We start from the raw sequence: 17,955 nt of genomic DNA on the forward strand, positions 1-17,955 counted from the left end.
AAGGGAAAGAGAGAGAGAGAGACAGAGACAGAGACAGAGCCTGGCAAGCTACCCATGCGTATTGGATATGCCAAAAACAGTAACAATAAGTCTCTCAATGAGAGATGTTACTGGTGCCCGCTCAAACAAATCGATGAGCAACGAGATGAAAATGACAGTGACTCATTTCAACAAGATCAGTTTTTACAGTTCTTTTTGAAATTAAATCACCATGAGAGACAGTTTCAAAGTTGTTTATGATTGGAAAGAAAATCTTCCCTTAGATTGCTCATGCTGAAAGACTTTATAAAATGCAACAAGGAGTTAGTTTGTCCAATTTCATATACAACATATGTGGACTGGACCAATAGCACAGCAGATTTGCATTGCACCCAGCCAACTCGGGTTCGATTCCTCTATCCCTCTCAGAGAGCCTGGTAAGCTACGGAGAGTATCCCGAAATGGGAAGCTACCAATGGCGTATTCAATATGCCAAAAACAGTAACAAGTTTCACAACGGAGATGTTATGGTGCCCGCTCGAGCAAATCAATGAACGACAGGACAAAAGTGCTATAGTGCTACAATGTATGTATATAGATATAAGTATCTATATACATATACCACTTTTTAACTTTTTAATTCACGTATTATGATTTACAATACTATTCATGATAGCTTCAAGCATGGATCATTTTAACACCACACCTTCATTGGTTCATCAATGTTCCACAGGCCCCCAACCATCTAACCCTATTTTTAGAATAGTAAAAAGAATTGAAAAGAGAAAATAAGACATTTAGAAACTCACATAATTTTAAAATGTTCTTATTAATATATATGTTATAAAGTCAAAGAGGGCTAGAGGAATAGATCTCTAGGGTGAGTGTGTGCTTTGTATGTGGGAGTTCTGAGCTGGACCCCTGGTGCTGGTTTCTCCTCAGCAATGTGGGAAGCAACCCCAAGAACAGAAGTGACCCCCAGCCAATGCTAGATGTGGTTAAAACATAAGCTAAACATATGTACTTATGTGACAAGATTCCCATGAAGCTTCCATATAACATTAGAATTATTACTAGGTATTCATTTTTCTACAAGGAGAGAACAATTATTATGGGGCACTTTGGAAATCCATATAAGATTTTCCATATGTGTATTTTTCTTTAAATAGTTAAATACTTCATTCTTGACTTACAATTTCTATTTACTGAAAGATTTCCCTGGGTACATTTTATGTTGAAAACCATTTACACAAATTACTATAACACAAGAGGTAATTATTCATTTAACCTCAATGACAAGTATTTCAAAGACTTCTATTTTGGGGTGTGTGTGTGAGATAGCTTTATGACCTCTAGAGATATATAATACAGCTTCAGATTAAGTTTATCCAAGTAACTGATTATACTCAAATTCTATCTGAAAGAGTCAGGAGAATTTCAGTGGAGTAACTATACTTTAAACTTTAGACCGTTACACAACTAATGAGAGAGCTCAAATATAAAAACCTCTCAAAATTGCAGGAAAATTACAGGGAAGTCTACTTGTATAAAGGGCGAACTGTGGGCTGGAGCATAATTCAGTGGTCAGTAAATTCTGTTGTGAACTTGCCCTCTGACCTGGGCCTGCTCTGATTGAACTATCTGTTTGTACATCAAAGTAAGATTCCTGATTTGGAACTCTGCCTAGGGGCTATCTTCTATTGGGATGGACAAAATAAGGGAAAATAGAACATTTTTTACATTCTCAATTTTACCAGTTTTTCTCATGAGTTGAGCACATAATCCACTTTGGTCAGTTTGCTACATTAAAGTTACCCAAGTTAAGTTGGTTTGAAGGATATGAGTTATTGTTAAACTGTTTGAAGTTATTTTCACTTTCTTCTGTTTACCTGGTGATGTTAGATGACATGTGGATTTCTCACCAAGCAAATAAATTACCAAAGACAAAATTTTCCCTTAAAAGTTTCATAGAAAACAATAAAGTACATCTCATAGCCCTTAAAAGTTTCATAGAGAACAGTAAAGTTTATCTAATAAACAATAAAGTTTATCTAATAAGCACCCCTCAAACAATATTGAAAATTTTTTATTGTGGAAGTAGAAGGCATTAAAAATTACATTTCACACACACAAAAATTTCATTTCAGGACTAGGGCAATAGCACAGAGGTAATGCATTTGCCTTGCATGCAGCTGGCACAGGTTTGATCCTCAGTATCTCACATGGTCTCTCAAGCCCCATCAGGCATTATCCCTGAGCACAGATCCAGGAGCTCCGAGCTCTGACTGACGTGGCTCCAAAAAGCAAACAAAAAATTACCTCCGACTAGGTTGCTGGTATTATGAGGGAACATTGTTTCTTGAGCCTGTCTAGGTTTTGATACTGGAGAATGTATGTTCTTCCAGGCATCACTCTGTAGGGTCTGAAGATGTGGAAGCATGGCCAGGTTGAAACTGGTAGCCCCAAACTGCAGGGGCAGACCTGCTCGACATTCTCAGGCCCCAGCACTTAACTGCTGGGTCAGTATTGCAGGGAGTGGCCCTAGATCGCCTGAATCCCTCTTGGAAGTCCCCAACCACAATAACTTCTCACCCAATAGAACAAAAATATACCAGAAAAACATTTGTATGTGCTTTGGGGCCAGACTCGGCTGTACTCTGAACTTAATCTTGACTCTGAGCTCCGGATTCACTCCTGACAGGCCCAGGGGGCCATATGGGATGACAGGGATAAAACTCAGGTTAGATGTGAAAAAGGCAACATCTTACCCACTGTACTATCATTCCTGCTCCCTAGAATATTATTTTAAAACATGACTTTTTTCTAACAACTGCATAGTACTCCATTGTGTAGAGATACCAAAGTTTCTTTAAACACTCATCTGTTTTTGAGCACTCCGTTTATTTCTAGATTTTGGATATTGTAAACAGTTCTGCAATGAACATACAAGTGCAGATGTCATTTATACTATACCTTTTTGCCTCTTTTGGGATGTATTCATAGTAGTGAAATTGCTGGGTAAAATGGGAGCTCAATTTCTAATTTTTTGAGAATCGTTCATATTGTTTTCCAAAAGGGCTGAACAAGTTGGCATTCCTACCAGCAGTGAAGGACGGTCCCTTTCTCCCCACATCTGCACCAACACTGGTTCCTTTTGTGTTTTTTGATGTGAGCCAGTCTCTGTGGTGTGAGATGATATCTCTTTGTTGTTTTGATCTGCATCTCCCTGATGACTAGTGATGTCGAGCATTTTCTCATGTGCCTCTCAGCTATTCGAATTTCTTCTTTGGGGAAGTTTCTGTTTATTTCATAACCCCATTTTTTGATCGGGTCAGCAGTTTTCTTCTTGTGGAGTTCAACTAGTGCCTTGTATATCCTTGATATCAACCCCTTATCTGATGGGTGTTGGGTGAATATTCTTTCCCATTCTGTAGATTGTCTTTGTACTTTGGTCACTGTTTCTTTTGAGGTGCAGAAGCTTCTTAGTTTAAGATAGTCCCATTTATTTATCTCTGCTTCACTTGAAGAAGTCATGAAACTTGCATATAAATGGATAAACATGGAAAGTATCATGTTGAGTGAAAAGAGTCAGAAAGAAAGAGACAGACATAGAAAGATTGCACTCATCTGTGGAATATAAAGTAGCAGAATGAGTGACTAACACCCAAGAGTAGTAGAGATAAGTACCAGGAGGTCTGCCCCACAGCTTGGAAACTAGCCTCATATGCTGGGGGAAAAGGCAGCTGAGACAGAGAAGAGAACACCTAGTAAAGAATGCTGGGAGGACCCATTCGGGTTGAAAGCTGCATGCTGAAAGTAGACTATAGACCGAACATGATGGCCACTCAATACCTCTATTGCAAACTACAACATCCAACAAGAGAGAGAACAAAAAGAATGCACTGCTGCAGGGCAGGGTGTTGGGTGTTGGGGTGGGGGTGGTGGGAGGGATACTGGGAATATTGGTGGAGGAGAATGGTCACTGGTGTAGGGATGTAAACGGAATGCAAACATGAAAGTTCATGAATTTGTAACTGTACCTGACGGTGATTCACTAATAAAAATTTTTAAAAAAAGATTCAGGAGCTGGGCCGGAGCGATTGCACAACTGGTAGGGCATTTGCCTTGCACGCGGCCAACTGGGGTTCGATCCCCGGCATCCCATATGGTCCCCCAAGCACTGCCAGGAGTAATTCCTGAGTGCAAAGCCAGGAGTAACCCCTGAGCATTGCTGGGTGTGACCCAAAAAGCAAAAAAAAAAAAAAAAAAAAAAGATTCAGGAGCTGAGGTGTAGAAAACACTTTTTTTCTTAATTAAAATGTTGTGGAAGTTCTAAAAAACATAACAAAAAAACATGACTTCTGTGCCATGTTACCAAAATAGCTTCACACTTACAAGATATGATTATCTTTACTGTTTTCTATTTTAGTCCTGTTTCTGTGTGTTTCTCTATTTGCATATGTCTATGTATATGCTTTCTAATCTCTAGAAATAAAAATACAACTCAAGAAAAATTTATTCAAAATTGATTACAAATAAACCTTCCAGAGAATTCAAAGAAAAGTTAACAGAGAAAATTCATCATCAATACCAGATGTTGTACATGTATATGAGACACATAGAGAATTATAATATTTTTGCTAGGGTTAAGATGACAAGACATTATGTCTCCCCCCTCATTGACAATTTATCCATTCAGTGGAAATATTTGATGTCTTAATATTATCAGATTTCATACAGCAAATATTTTATACAGCAAGTATTCAATTGGAAAATTGGATTATGAGAAAAGTGATTTAAATGTAATATTTTTTAATGTAAAGAAACGTATAAAGTATATAATTTCATCTAATAATATGATTTAATGTAAATATTTACATTACAAGGAAGAAAAGTTTCCAATCATGGTCTAACTTTATGTATACAAAATGGTTTGAAGGCTTTACAAAAAAAAAAAGGAAAATTACAACTGTAAAAGGACCAATACCAAATGTCAGGTAAATTGAGTAAAGGAGGGAAGGGTGAATGGGTGCAGGGAGTGACAAAATTCCATAGGGGTGGGTGTGGATGGAGGAGGAGCTTGGACCACTGTCTGATTTTTCAGATGCTAATCAAACGGCTATATAAAGGTGGAAGCAGATAGGGAAAGCATCCTGAATGCCTGCATCAGCTATAGGCTCCAGAGTCTGAACCGCCCAGAGCAAGAACCACCAGCATCAAGATGCAGAGGCTGCTCTCATTCCACTTGCTAGGAATCCTGCTGCTACTGAGCCAACTTCCCAGAGAAAGTCGAGGTCAGAACTGGGACACCGTTATTAAGGCATGTGGCCGGGAATTGGCACGCCTGCAGATCAGAATCTGTGGCAACTCACTTTCCTCGTGGGAAGATATAAACGGCCCAAGGGTTAGACGAGAATCTGGACCACTCACAGGTGAGAGCTCCCATTGGCTGCTTTTGTGGTGCCAGCCAATCAGAACTGGGAGCCACATGCTCTGGCTCCAGACCTTATTGGCTGCTCACGTTCTGTCTTGTCTGCTCATAACTGAGAGTTTGGGTTTGTACTTTGCTTTTCCAGTTTGGCTTTCACTGAGTGCCATTAGTTCCTTTCTTGTGCCTGAGTGGGACAAATAGGATACCACACAGGAGGTAAAGCTGCTGGAAGACCTTATAGAAGTGAGGCAGCACCCCTGGAGCCCTGGCAGCACACATATTCATGGCTGAGCTAATGGCGGGGGATGGGGGCGTCTGGGTTGAGGCCACAGAGGGCCAACAGTGGGGCTGAAACTGGTTATCAATCCAGCCTGGGCATCAAGGACCTGGGGTAGAATGAGGTCAACTACTGAAGTGATAATAGGATATGCAGAACCTTAGCTTAATCACTCTCCTCTTTGAGAAAAACAAAAAAGCAAACAATGCCATGGAAATCTTCAGCTTTAGTATGATACTTATTTGTAAAGAAATGAGAGAACTAAGCTTCTTATCCCTGTGAATGGGGTCTGTAAATCCATTTGTGGAAGAAGGGATTGAAGAGGAAAGGAGGGATCACCCACCACAGAGCCTGAAGGGGCCAACAGTCAAGGCAAGTTTTCCCTTCAGATTGTAATAGTGGAAACTGGATTGGGACTTCAAACATCAGGAATGTCAGGGTTCCTTTTAGAGCAAGATTTTAAGACTGAGGGCAGGTGAGATCTGGAAGGGGTAAATAAAGAATTATTATTTATAAGCCATTTTCAAAAATAAACGAAGTTAAACAGAAGCAGACATGGAAACTTTCACAGATTTGCTACACTAATGGTGTAAGGGTAAGTTAATCACAAACAACTGTTTCAGATTTCATAACACATTCAATTTATGATAAACCACCAGTGTTTTTATAAGCTCTATGCCTAGCCTGTGACTAACTGACTCTCATGTAACATAATTTTTGCACACCCTACACATTTAAGTCCTTTTCTGAGATTTACAGGAAGTTAATGAAGGTATCTTTTGTGTAAAAAAAGAGACTTCTCTTGGTTGGCAGGAATGTATTTATTTTAAGTTTTTACATTTCTCTTTTGATACTAATCAATAGTACAACAGTATCTAGGAATCAAAATAGAAAAAAAGAATAACAAATGCTCTACTTTGGCTTGCTAATTCCTTACTGAGTAATTGGTCTTCATTCATGATCACGATAGCCTGTTAATCACCGTTTTCTCGGGCGGGCTCAGTAACATCTCATTTCGTCCTTTCCCTGAGATCTTACAAGCCCATCTGGACTCGGGCCTCCAAACGATGTTGCACTGGGGGCCCTTCAGGGTCACGGGAATGAGATCCAGCTTGTTACTGGATTTTGCGTATTAATACACCATTGGAAGCTTGCAAGGCTGTCCCATGGAAGCAGGAAACTCTCAGAAGACTGCCAGTTTTCCCAAAGAGAGAAGCAGGCTAAAGATATCGCTTCTGAGAGCTTGCTTTTAAGCCTCTCTGGATGTTGGCTGTTTATGGGATTACACACACCTGGGTTCCTCTCCCAGCACCTTCACGCATGAGGCCTGTCCGAAAGTGTGGAGAGGGGCCTCCAGCATGGCTGTAGCTAGGTTCCGGTGGTCCTCGGCTTCCGGGAGCTCTGCTCGGTGTGGGGAGGGAAGCTGGAGCCCATTCCCTCTGAGGGGTCCCGGGGAAGACAGCCAGGCGTGCAGGCAAGAGACTCTCTGGTCTTCATTAAAGATTGAAAAACATACTTGAAGACAATGGAAAAGACATAATATGAAATATGTATACCCACATAGATATGAAAGACTAAAATATATAAATAGAGAGATTAAAAATATGTAAATTGAAGATGGGAAAGCAAAGTTTAACTTTTGAGAACTATTTATGTGTATATATATATGTTCTTAACTTTTATTTAATATTAATTCTGGGTACTTTCTCACCTTGTTCTCTTTAAAACATTATTAAATTTTTTTCATGAGAGTGGATATATCATATCTCTGGCACAAGTATTTAAGACTTTATTAAATAATTTATTTATTCATTTATTTTTCCTTTTAAAAAATTTTTATTTTTTAATTAGTGAGTCACCGTGAGGGTACAGTTACAGATTTACACATTTTCCTGCTTGTGTTTCCCTCATACAGTGTTCATGAGCCCATCCCTCCACCAGTGTCCATTCTCCACCACCAATGAACCCAGTATCCAGCCCACACCCTAATCCCATCCCCCCCACCCCACCCCGCTTCTGTGGCAGGGTATTCGATTTTGTTCTCTCTCTCCTTATGAGTGTTGTGGTTTGCACAGGGTATTGAGTGGCCATCGTGTTCAGTCTCTAGTCTACTTTCAGCACGTATCTCCCTTCCCGCACAGGCTCTCCAATTACATTTTACTTTAGCCTTCTCTATCTGGGCTGCCCTTCCCACAGCATGTGAGGCCAGCTTCCAAGCCATGGAGCCAACCAACCTCCTGTTATTATATACAACTATTCTTGGGTGTTAGCTTCCCAATCTGTTATTTTATATTCCATAGATGAGTGCAATCTTTCTATGTCTGTCCCTCTCTTTCTGACTCATTTCACTTAGCATGATACTTTCCATGTTGATCCACCTGTATGCAAAGTTCATGACTTCATCTTTTCTAACAGCGGCATAGTATTTCATAGTATAGATGTACCAAAGTTTCTTTAACCAGTCATCTGTTCTCGGGCACTCGGGTTTTTTCCAGATCCTGGCTATTGTAAACAGTGCTCGATGACCATATAGGTGCAGATGTCACTTTGACTGTACCTTTTTGCTTTTCCGGGATATATTCCCAGAAGTGGTATTGTTGGATCAAATGGGAGCTCAATATCTAATTTTTTGAGAAGCGTTCATATTGTTTTTCAAAGCATTCCTACCAGCAGTGTAGAAGGGTCCCTTTCTTCCCACATCCTCTCCAACAGCGGTTGTTTTTTTCCCTTTTGGATGTGTGCCATTCTCTGTGGTGTGAGGTGGTATCTCATGGTTGTTATGATCTGCATCTCCCTGGTGATTAGTGATGAGGAGCATTTTTTCATGTGCCTTTTAGCATTCGTATCTCTTCCTTGGAAAACTTTCTGTTCATTTCTTTGCCCCATTCTCTGATGGGGTTGGATATTTTCTTCTTGTATAGTTCAACCAATGCTTTATATACCCTTGATATCAACCCCTTATCAGATGGGTATTGGGTGAATATCCTTTCCCATTCTGTAGATTGTCTTTGTATACTGGTCACTGTATCTTTTGCGGTGCAGAAGCTTCTTTGTTTAATATAGTCCCATTTGTTTATCTCTGTGTCTGTTTGGTTGATCAGTTGCCTGTCATCTTTGAAGATACCTGTAGCTTCAATATCTTGGAGGGTTTGCCGACCTTGTCTTTGATGTACCTTATGGATTGTGGTCTGATGTTGAGGTCTTTAATCCATTTTGATCTGATTTTTGTACATGGTGTCAGGTCAAGGTCTAAGCCCATTCTTTTACATGTGGTTGTCCAGTTATGCCAGCACCATTTGTTGAAGAGACTTTCCTTGCTCCACTTCACATTTCTTGCTCTCTAAACAAAGATTAGATGATCATACATTTGGGGTTGTGTGTAGGGATATTCCACCCTGTTCCATTGGTCTGTGGCTCTGCCTTTGTTCCACTACCATGCTGTTTTAATTGTTACTGCTTTGTAGTAAAGTTTGAGGTTGGGGAGGGTAATGCCTCCCCTTGTCTTTTCCCCAAGAATTGCTTTAGCTATCCGTGGGTGTTTGTTGTTCCAGATAAATTTCTGGATTGCTTGCTCTATTTTTTTGAAGAATTTCATGGGTATTTTTATAGGCATCGTGTTGAATCTGTATAATGCTTTGGGGAGTATTGCCATTTTGACAATGTTGATTCTCCCTATTCATGAGCAGGAAATATGTTTCCATCTCCTCATGTCCTCTTTTATTTCATGGAGTAGCATTTTATAGTTTTCTTTGTAGAGGTCCTTTACTTCCTTAGTTAAGCTGATTCCGAAGTACTTGATTTTCTGGGGCATGATTGTGAATGGAATTGCCTTTCTTCTGTCTCATTGTTTGCATATAGGAATGCCATGGATTTTTGGGTATTGATTTTATAGACTGTGACTTTACTGTACAAGTCTACTGTTTCTAAGAGTTTCTTAGTAGAGGTTTAAGACATTTTTCTTGGCTTCAAAAAACTTAGTCATGTAAATTTAGCATTATAAATTCTAAACAAAATTTTAAAAAGTAATTTTTAAGATTTAAAAAGTAATTTAATAATTGGTCCTTGCAGTTCTTGAGCACGTCTCTCTTTTAGGTAACTATTATTTGGACCTTGCTCTTGAAAAGTGGAAAGAGACAGACCAAGAGATATTAATCTAAGCATAGAAGATGTATTTCTAGGTAACCACGATGTCTACTGATATAGAAAACCACATCCAATATACTGGCAGAATTGGCCTGGGGCTGATTTTCTTAGTATGGTTTCTATAAAAAGGTTCAATTCTCCTGTCAGCCAATAACTGCAACAGTTATCGATGGAAAGAAAATGGTACTCTAGCACTTTACTTTTTTTCTTAATTCTCTCTCAATCAAATGTTAAACTGACACTACCAGAGAACAATTCATAAAAATCTTTTCGTACTCACAATTTTCTCACAGTAAAAATTCTGTTTATTTAAAAACTTCTCATAAAAAACTCTCCATGTAAAAATTAGAGCTTTATCAGATGCATATATATGTATATAACTACATACATGTATGTGTGCTCATCAAACGATTTTTAGCAACAATTTGACTTGAATAATTTTTTCTATCCTCCCTCCTCCCCCCTTTTCAATTTAGAAATCAAGCCAACCTCCAAGAAGACAGATGAGGAAACCTTGAAAATGATATCAGAATACATTGCTAAGTTACTGAATAGAACATTGTCTTTGAATCACCCAATAACTCTTCGGCTTCAACAACTTGCATCAGAAAATAAAGATATTTCCTTTGAAGAATTCCAGGAAATTATCTCAACAGAATTTGAGATACATATGAGATACATTCCTTCAAAAAGCGAAGAGTCTGATAAACAACCTAGAAAGAAAAGACAGGTCTTATATTCACTGAGTAATAAATGTTGTCATTCAGGTTGTACTTTAAGAGAGGTTGCTAGATTTTGCTGAGATGACACTGATTTTGTGTTTCTCTTATAATACTCACATATATTCTTGATGACACATGCACTGATGCCTCTGTCAACCCTCCTGATTATCAGAATATGAGAAATCATTATTAGTGTTTGGGTTGTTACATTTGCTGTGTAATAAAATCTCCTTGCATTACTATAGTTTCTGATTATAATACTATGTTTCATATTTGAAGTATTTTCTTCTTTTCTCAACAGCATAATATATTACTACTTTTTAAATTCTATTTACAAAAAATAAAAGCAAAACATTTTTTTAAATACATCACACACACAATCACATAACACAATATCCCATTAATCACCGATTTCTCGGGCGGGCTCAGTAACATCTCATTTCGTCCTTTCCCTGAGATCTTAGAAGCCCATCTGGACTCGGGCCTCCAAACGATGTTGCACTGGGGGCTCTTCAGGGTCAGGGGAATGAGATCCAGCTTGTTACTGGATTTTGCATATGAATACACCATGGGAAGCTTGCAAGGCTGTCCCATGTGGGCAGGAAACTCTCAGAAGCTTGCCAGTTTCTCCCAGAGGGAGAAGAAGGCTAAAGATATAAATACATCACAACTCAACTAAATTTCTAAAAGTACTTGAACTCAGTAAAATAGTATATCCCATTACAATGAGTATAAGTCCACCTATGAACTTTATATTTGATGAATTTAAATCTTTCATTCACCCTATTTCAGAATTAATTCCAAAATATACTTTCTGTACTTTGAAATTAATACTAATACTGAATAATACTTAATACTGAATAATTTTAATACTACAGAGTGTAAAAGTATAAAATAACATACAATCCTTAATAATATAAACATCAAATTGATCAAGCTACTTTTATTGATACTGTTGGATCAGATATTAAAAGAATCACAAGACTAACTATTACAAAATGAAACATATAGTATTTGTGCCCATTTAACCAATTTTTTTTCAAACAATCAGATTGTACAATTAACCAACTTTATTTAGCTGGTGCCATATAAATTAAGTATTTTTCAAATGATTCTCGAGTTTCTACCATCTAAGACACAAAAAATATATACTATGCATCTAGAGGAGAAAGGTGACTAAATACAGAGTCAAAGGATAAAAAAATCTCAGTATTACACACAACAGTAAAAAATGTTTAGTAGAGGAACATATTTTATATTCACTTAATTTTTACTTATAAACTAGTTAACAAAATTTTTGAGATCACATAAAATTTATAATAGTAAGTATGATACTTAGTTTTAGCAAATTCCTTTGACCTACATATATGTTTTGAGGCAGAATTTGTAGAAAAATACACTTCAATAGTAACTTAATCTCTATCAAATGTCTGTAAACACAGTTTAAGAGATTAATACTGCAACTCCCACATTTGAAGCCCCCCAACATGACTAAGCATAATCAAACGTCTAATGTTTATTAAGTCTTTATCAAGGTCATCTTCGTGAATGGCTACAAAATCTCAGAGGCCATCAGGAACAAACTCAGGCCAATCTGCTGTTTGAAATGGGAATTCCAACCCAGAGGAACAAGGAACAAAGACATATCCCTGGACATAAAAGGCTTCTCCCTGGCCCTCTGCTGACCCTTATATCTCATCTGCCTTTCCCGAAAAGCACTGGAGCCAGGGCTTTGGTACCAGATGCTCTATTAACTACCTCTGAAGATGTCTGATGTGGCTATAGCTAGTCAACAGCTACAAACACTAAAATAGCCCGTAAACTTCTTTAAGTTACCTAATTGTTATGCTACTCAAGTTATTCTAAAAATGAGAACCAGTGGTTAATGTACTTGCTTTCATATACATTTTTTCAGTCTTAAGCATTTTTAAGTATTATATTCTCTATAAAAAACAGAAAACTCTCAGAGTACTTTTAAGAAGTCTATAGAATAAACTTCTAACCTTACTTAACATCAAAATGAAATTAGTTCTTGCCACCTTCCCACTCAGGTGTGCTTAGAACATAGTCTTTACTTCTGTGTGACCTCCCTCATGCTCCCATGGGGCTAGTGAACATCTGGGTTTTGTTATGCATTAGGTAGGTAAAGAGAGAAGCAGAAGGCATCATGCCTGGATTAGAAAAGCAAAAAATTTGCCAGAAACCTCTGCATGTGTCCTTATAGTCCAGAACTGTGTCATATGACAAGACAGTGGGAATTAATTTCTGACACTTAGAGTCTAAAGAGGCAGGTAAGCAAGGAAAAGGGACTCTTTAAAAAATTGAATCACTATGAGATACAGAGTTACAAAACTGTTCAAGGTTGTGTTCAGTCATACAGTGTTCCAACACCCATTACTCCACCAGTGTACATTTCCCAGATTAGTGTCCCCAGGTTCCCTCCCATCACCCCACACCCCATTCTCCAGCCTGCCTCTGTGGCAGGTGGTTTTCTTCTCTCTCATTCTCTCTCTCTCCTTTTGGGCAGTGTGGTTTGCAATATTGATATTAAAAGGTTATCAAAAATATCTCTTGACCTAATTTCAACACTCAGATCCTGTCCAGCATAATCATTCCCACTCTGTAGTATATTTTTTTTTGTTCTAAGTTCACAGGTCTAAATATTACAGGAAAATAATTCTTTTTAAAAATTATTTTTGTTGAGGTTTTATAGTTTACAATAGTATTTAAGTCATTTTATAGTTTCAGTGTTACTGCCTATCCCTTCACTCAGTGTTTCAAGATCTTTCCAAAGTTACCCCAAAGAGAAAGGTTGTCCCTTTTCCTGTATCCCAGTTAGTCTCCTCATTCTCAGGTTCTAATGATTATTATTGTTAGGGTTTGTTTGCCGGGTTATCTAAAACCTGTCTTTGTTTCTTTAGACTCCTTATACACACAAGGTCATCTGGTATTTATCTGTTACTTTCTAAATTAACAGGACATTCCAGTTCCATTCAGGTTTTAGCGAATATTAAAAGTTCATCTTTTCTCATAGCTGTATAGTATTCCAGTATCTCTATTTCTTCTATGTATGTATGTATGTATGTATGTATCTATCTATCTATCTATCTATCTATCTATCTATCTATATCTATATCTATATCTATATATATATGTATATATATATATATAGGTTTCTTTACCACTTACATGTTGTTGGGTACTTGGTTGTTTCCAGATCTTGGCTTTTAAAATAATAGAGCAATGAACATCAATATGATTATGAACTTCCAGGTTAATGTTCTTGTTTTCTTGGGGTAGATGCCCAGGACTAGATCATATTGAAGTTCTATTCACAATGTTTTGAGAAGTTTTCAAACCATTTTACGAAGAGGCTGAATCATGCAAAAGTCTCACCCATAGTGAATGAAACTTCTCCTTTCACCACAACTCCTCAGGCATTTATTGTTTCCAGTGTTTTTGATTTACACCATTCTAACTGATGAAACTCATGGCTGCTTCTCACAGAAGGGAGCATAAAATGACGCCCCATAACCATGCCATTAGACTCTGCGCCAGGCTATTTTCACTCGGGGCGCCCCAGAGGGGTGGGTGAGAGCCCTAGTGACCTCCATTACTCAACCGCCACCATGCTCCAGGCCACTTTCCACATGCTCAGGCAGAGCCTCATGCATGAGCGAAGTCCCACCGAACCCAGGTTATGCGGAACTTTGTGATCTTGGACTCTGGGCTCAATGGGACCCTGGAGCAGAGATCCTCTGCCTGCTCCCCCAATCACCGGCAACCCTGGGGTCACACCCATAAGCCACCTCCTGCTGGTGCCATCTAATCTCCTCATCGGCCACCCTTCAGAACCCATGGCTGCTTCTCCCAGAAAGGAGCATTAAATGGGGCCTCGTAATCATATCATCAGACTGCACCAGGGGTGCCCCAGAGAGGGGCGGGTGAGAGCCTTCCCTGCCCCAAAGGACTCAGCCCCCGCAGCCGACCTCCACTACCCAACCACCACATGCTCCAGGCTGCTTTCCACATGCTCAGGCCTAGCTTCGTCGATGAGTGAACATATTCCTGGACACATCACCGTAAAGGGAAATACACACACACACACACACACACATATATGTATATGTATATGTATATATATATATATATATATATATATAGAGAGAGAGAGAGAGAGAGAGAGAGAGAGGTATGTATCTCTTTCTCGGAGAGCCTGGCAAGCTACTAAGAGTATCCTGCCCACACAGAAGAGCCTGGCAAGCTCCCCGTGGCATATTTAATATGTCAAATACAGTAACAATAACAGTCTCATTCCCCTCATTCTGAGAAGAGCCTTCAAGCCTCCAATCATTGGGAAAAATGAGTAAGAATAGGCTGCTAAAATCTCAGGACTAGGACGAATGGAGACATTACTGGCTCCCACTTGAGTAACTCAATGAACAATGGGATAACAGAGATACAGTGAACTGATGTGAGGTATTACCTCATTGTTGTTGTTTTTAAATTTATTTTAGGCACCATTATTTATAATATTGTCAATAGCAGAATTTTCTGCATTACAAAATTAAGGACACATTCTCCCCCCAGAGCATCCATTTCTCTCCACGATAGTTCCATCGCTTCTCCCTAACCTATTCCTTCCTTTTCCTCCCCTGTGGTAAGCTTCCTACTAAAGGCCAGAGCTTAGTTTCTGCTGCCTCTGGGCTTCTGTTATACTTTCTACTTTGTTCTTTTATATCTTACATATGAGGAAGTTCATTCTGTGTTTGTCCCTCTCCTTCTGACTAACCACTCAGCATGATGCTCTCCAGATCCATTCACCTAGCAGGAAATTGAATGATTCTATTGTTTCTCATGGCTGAGTAATATTCTATTGTGTATATGTACCACAGTTTCTTTATCCAGCCATCGTTCCCAAACATTTGGGTAATTTCAGATTTGGGCAACTGTGAATAATGCTGCAAAGAATATAGGAGTGCAAATGTCCTTCCTGAATAGGACTCTAAAGGTAGATGTCAGAAAGTAGAATTGCTGAATCTTACAGTAGCTCAATTCCTAGTTTTTTGAAAAGTGTCCATATTGTTTTCCTAAAAATTTAACCAGGTGACATTTCCACTAGCAATGAATGAGGGTCTCCATTTTTCCCACATCCATGCCCAAACTGGTTGTTTTTGTTCTTAGTGATGAGTGCCAGTCTCACAGGCATGAGATGATATCTTATTGTTTTGATTTCCTTGATAACTGATACAAAGAATTTTTTTCACACATCATTTGGCCATCTGTATGTTTTCTGTGATGAATTTTCTGCTCATCACTTCCCCCATTTAAAAATTATTTATTTATTTTTTTATTTTCTTGCAGTGCTATACAGGTGCTTTGTATATCTTTGATATTAGCCCTTTATCAGATTAGTGATGGGAAAATATTTTCTCCCAGTCTGTGGAATATCTTTTTATTCGGATGATTCTTTCTTTTGCAGTGTAAAACTTTCTTAGTTTGATGGAGTCGCAATTGTATGTCTTTGCTTTCAACCACTAATGTTTAAATTTGTATTTGCTTGATAATTAGCAATGCTGAATTTTTATTTGTTTATTTGGGGGACAGGACTGGCAGCGCTCAGGATTTATTCCTAGCTCTACTATTACAGATCACTCCTGGTGACACAGCACCAGGGGACCAAATGCTGTTCAGCCACATGCAAGACAAGCACCCTTACATGTCTAGTCCACTAATAAACATATTTTCATATGCCTGATTAGCAATTTTTGTCTTCTTTTAGCAATGTCTGTTCAACTTCTCTTACCATTTTTTTGGTGCCTTTTAGAAATTTTTGCTTTTGATGTTGAGCTTTGCGAGTTACTTATATATTGGATGTATGGGTCAGAAGGTGTTATTACCATTGGAACTGTTTGGAATGACTTGTTTCTTCCATTTCCCGAAAGAGTTTAAGAAGGATGGGTAATAAGTCCTCTTTAATGTTTGGAAAAACTCAATAGTGAACCCATCTCGCCTAAACCTTTAGTTCCTGGGGAGATTTTTTTTTTTTAACATGTTGACTACCTAGATAGCATTAGGTCTATTAAAATTTCTACTTCCTCCTTATTTAGCCTCAGGAGGTTGAAAGACTATTTGAAATTTAGCTATTTCTTCTAGAATCTCAAATTTAGGGGTGCACATTAATCACAGTAATGTAGTATAATCTCTTGTATATTAGGTATTATATTGGACATTGGGATAATAATATTGCAAATCTCTCCATTTTCATTTCTGATCTGATGTATGAGGGTTTTCTCTATTTTTATTTCTAAATCTGGCCAAGGGGCTTCTTCCCCCAGCCTTTTTTAAAATCTTATTGACTCTTTCAAAAAAACCTAACTCTAATACTATTGTTCTGAATCATGTTTTTTAATTTCCTTATCACTGTTTTCTACTTGGATTGTTTTGTTTTTTGGGGGAGCCACACCCTGCTTTGCTCAAGGCTTACTCCCAGCCTGGCTCAGGGATCACTTCTGGAGGCTTAAGAAATCATATGTAGTGACAGGGATCAAACCTGGGGTGACTGTAAGCAAGGTAAGTGCCTTACCTACTGTATTGTCTCTTCAGGCTTTTGCTTGAATTTTGATTATCTACTTCCTCATTACTTTGAAATCCCTTTATTATTTCTTTTTTTCTAGTTTCTCTAAGCATGAGGAAGGTTATTGTTTTGAACCTGTTTTTATTTCTTGATGAATATGTGAGGTGCAATAAATTTCCTTCTTAGTATAGCATTTCCTGTGTCTCACAAGTTCTGGTACCTTGTGTCTTCATTCTCATTTGTCTTCATAATTTTACGATTTTCTTAATTTTTCTTTGAACAAATTTAAAAGAATGCTGTTTAATTTCCAAGTGACTGAGTTTTCTATAGCTATTTGTTGTTCATTTCTAACATCAAAGCAGTATGATCTGAGAAGATATTTGATATGACTTCTATATTCTGGTTGTTACGGAGACTTACTTTGTGTCCCACCATATGGTCTATCCCAAAGAATGATTCAAAAGCAATTGAGAAGAATGTCTACTAACATTTTTTTTTAATGAAAAGCCCTATAAATGTTTTGTAAGCCTATCTTTTTTATTTCTTCCTTGAAGGTGTCTATTTCCTTATTGCTTTTGTGTCTGGTTGATGTAGTCAATGGTAAGAATATTAAAATCTCTGACTATTGTGTTTTTGCTGATATTTTCACTCTGGCCTATTCTGTTTAAATCAATACCCTCCTGTTTCATCCAAGTTATAGTGAACCAGATTATTTCCTCTTTTATTATTGCTGCAACTTGGGTGGAACTTGAAAGCACTGTATTAAATGAAAGTCCAAGGGAGAAGAGCAAATACTGTATTGTTTCACTCATCTGTGAATACAGAG

At 38.1% G+C, this 17,955-nt stretch overlaps 1 protein-coding gene across 1 annotated transcript; it reads left to right on the plus strand.

The window, feature by feature from the left end:
* Nucleotides 1–5,200: 5,200 nt before the first annotated feature.
* On the plus strand, nucleotides 5,201–10,632 carry LOC101540338 (prorelaxin-like). The gene is made up of 2 exons (XM_004600337.1): nucleotides 5,201–5,411; nucleotides 10,307–10,632. Exons 1-2 carry the CDS (start codon nucleotides 5,201–5,203, stop codon nucleotides 10,630–10,632), a joined length of 537 nt encoding a protein of 178 aa, XP_004600394.1.
* The last annotated feature ends 7,323 nt before the right edge of the window (nucleotides 10,633–17,955 follow it).

This window comes from Sorex araneus, chromosome 1 (genome assembly GCF_027595985.1).
Source record: "Sorex araneus isolate mSorAra2 chromosome 1, mSorAra2.pri, whole genome shotgun sequence".
In the NCBI taxonomy this organism is placed as follows: domain Eukaryota; kingdom Metazoa; phylum Chordata; class Mammalia; order Eulipotyphla; family Soricidae; genus Sorex; species Sorex araneus.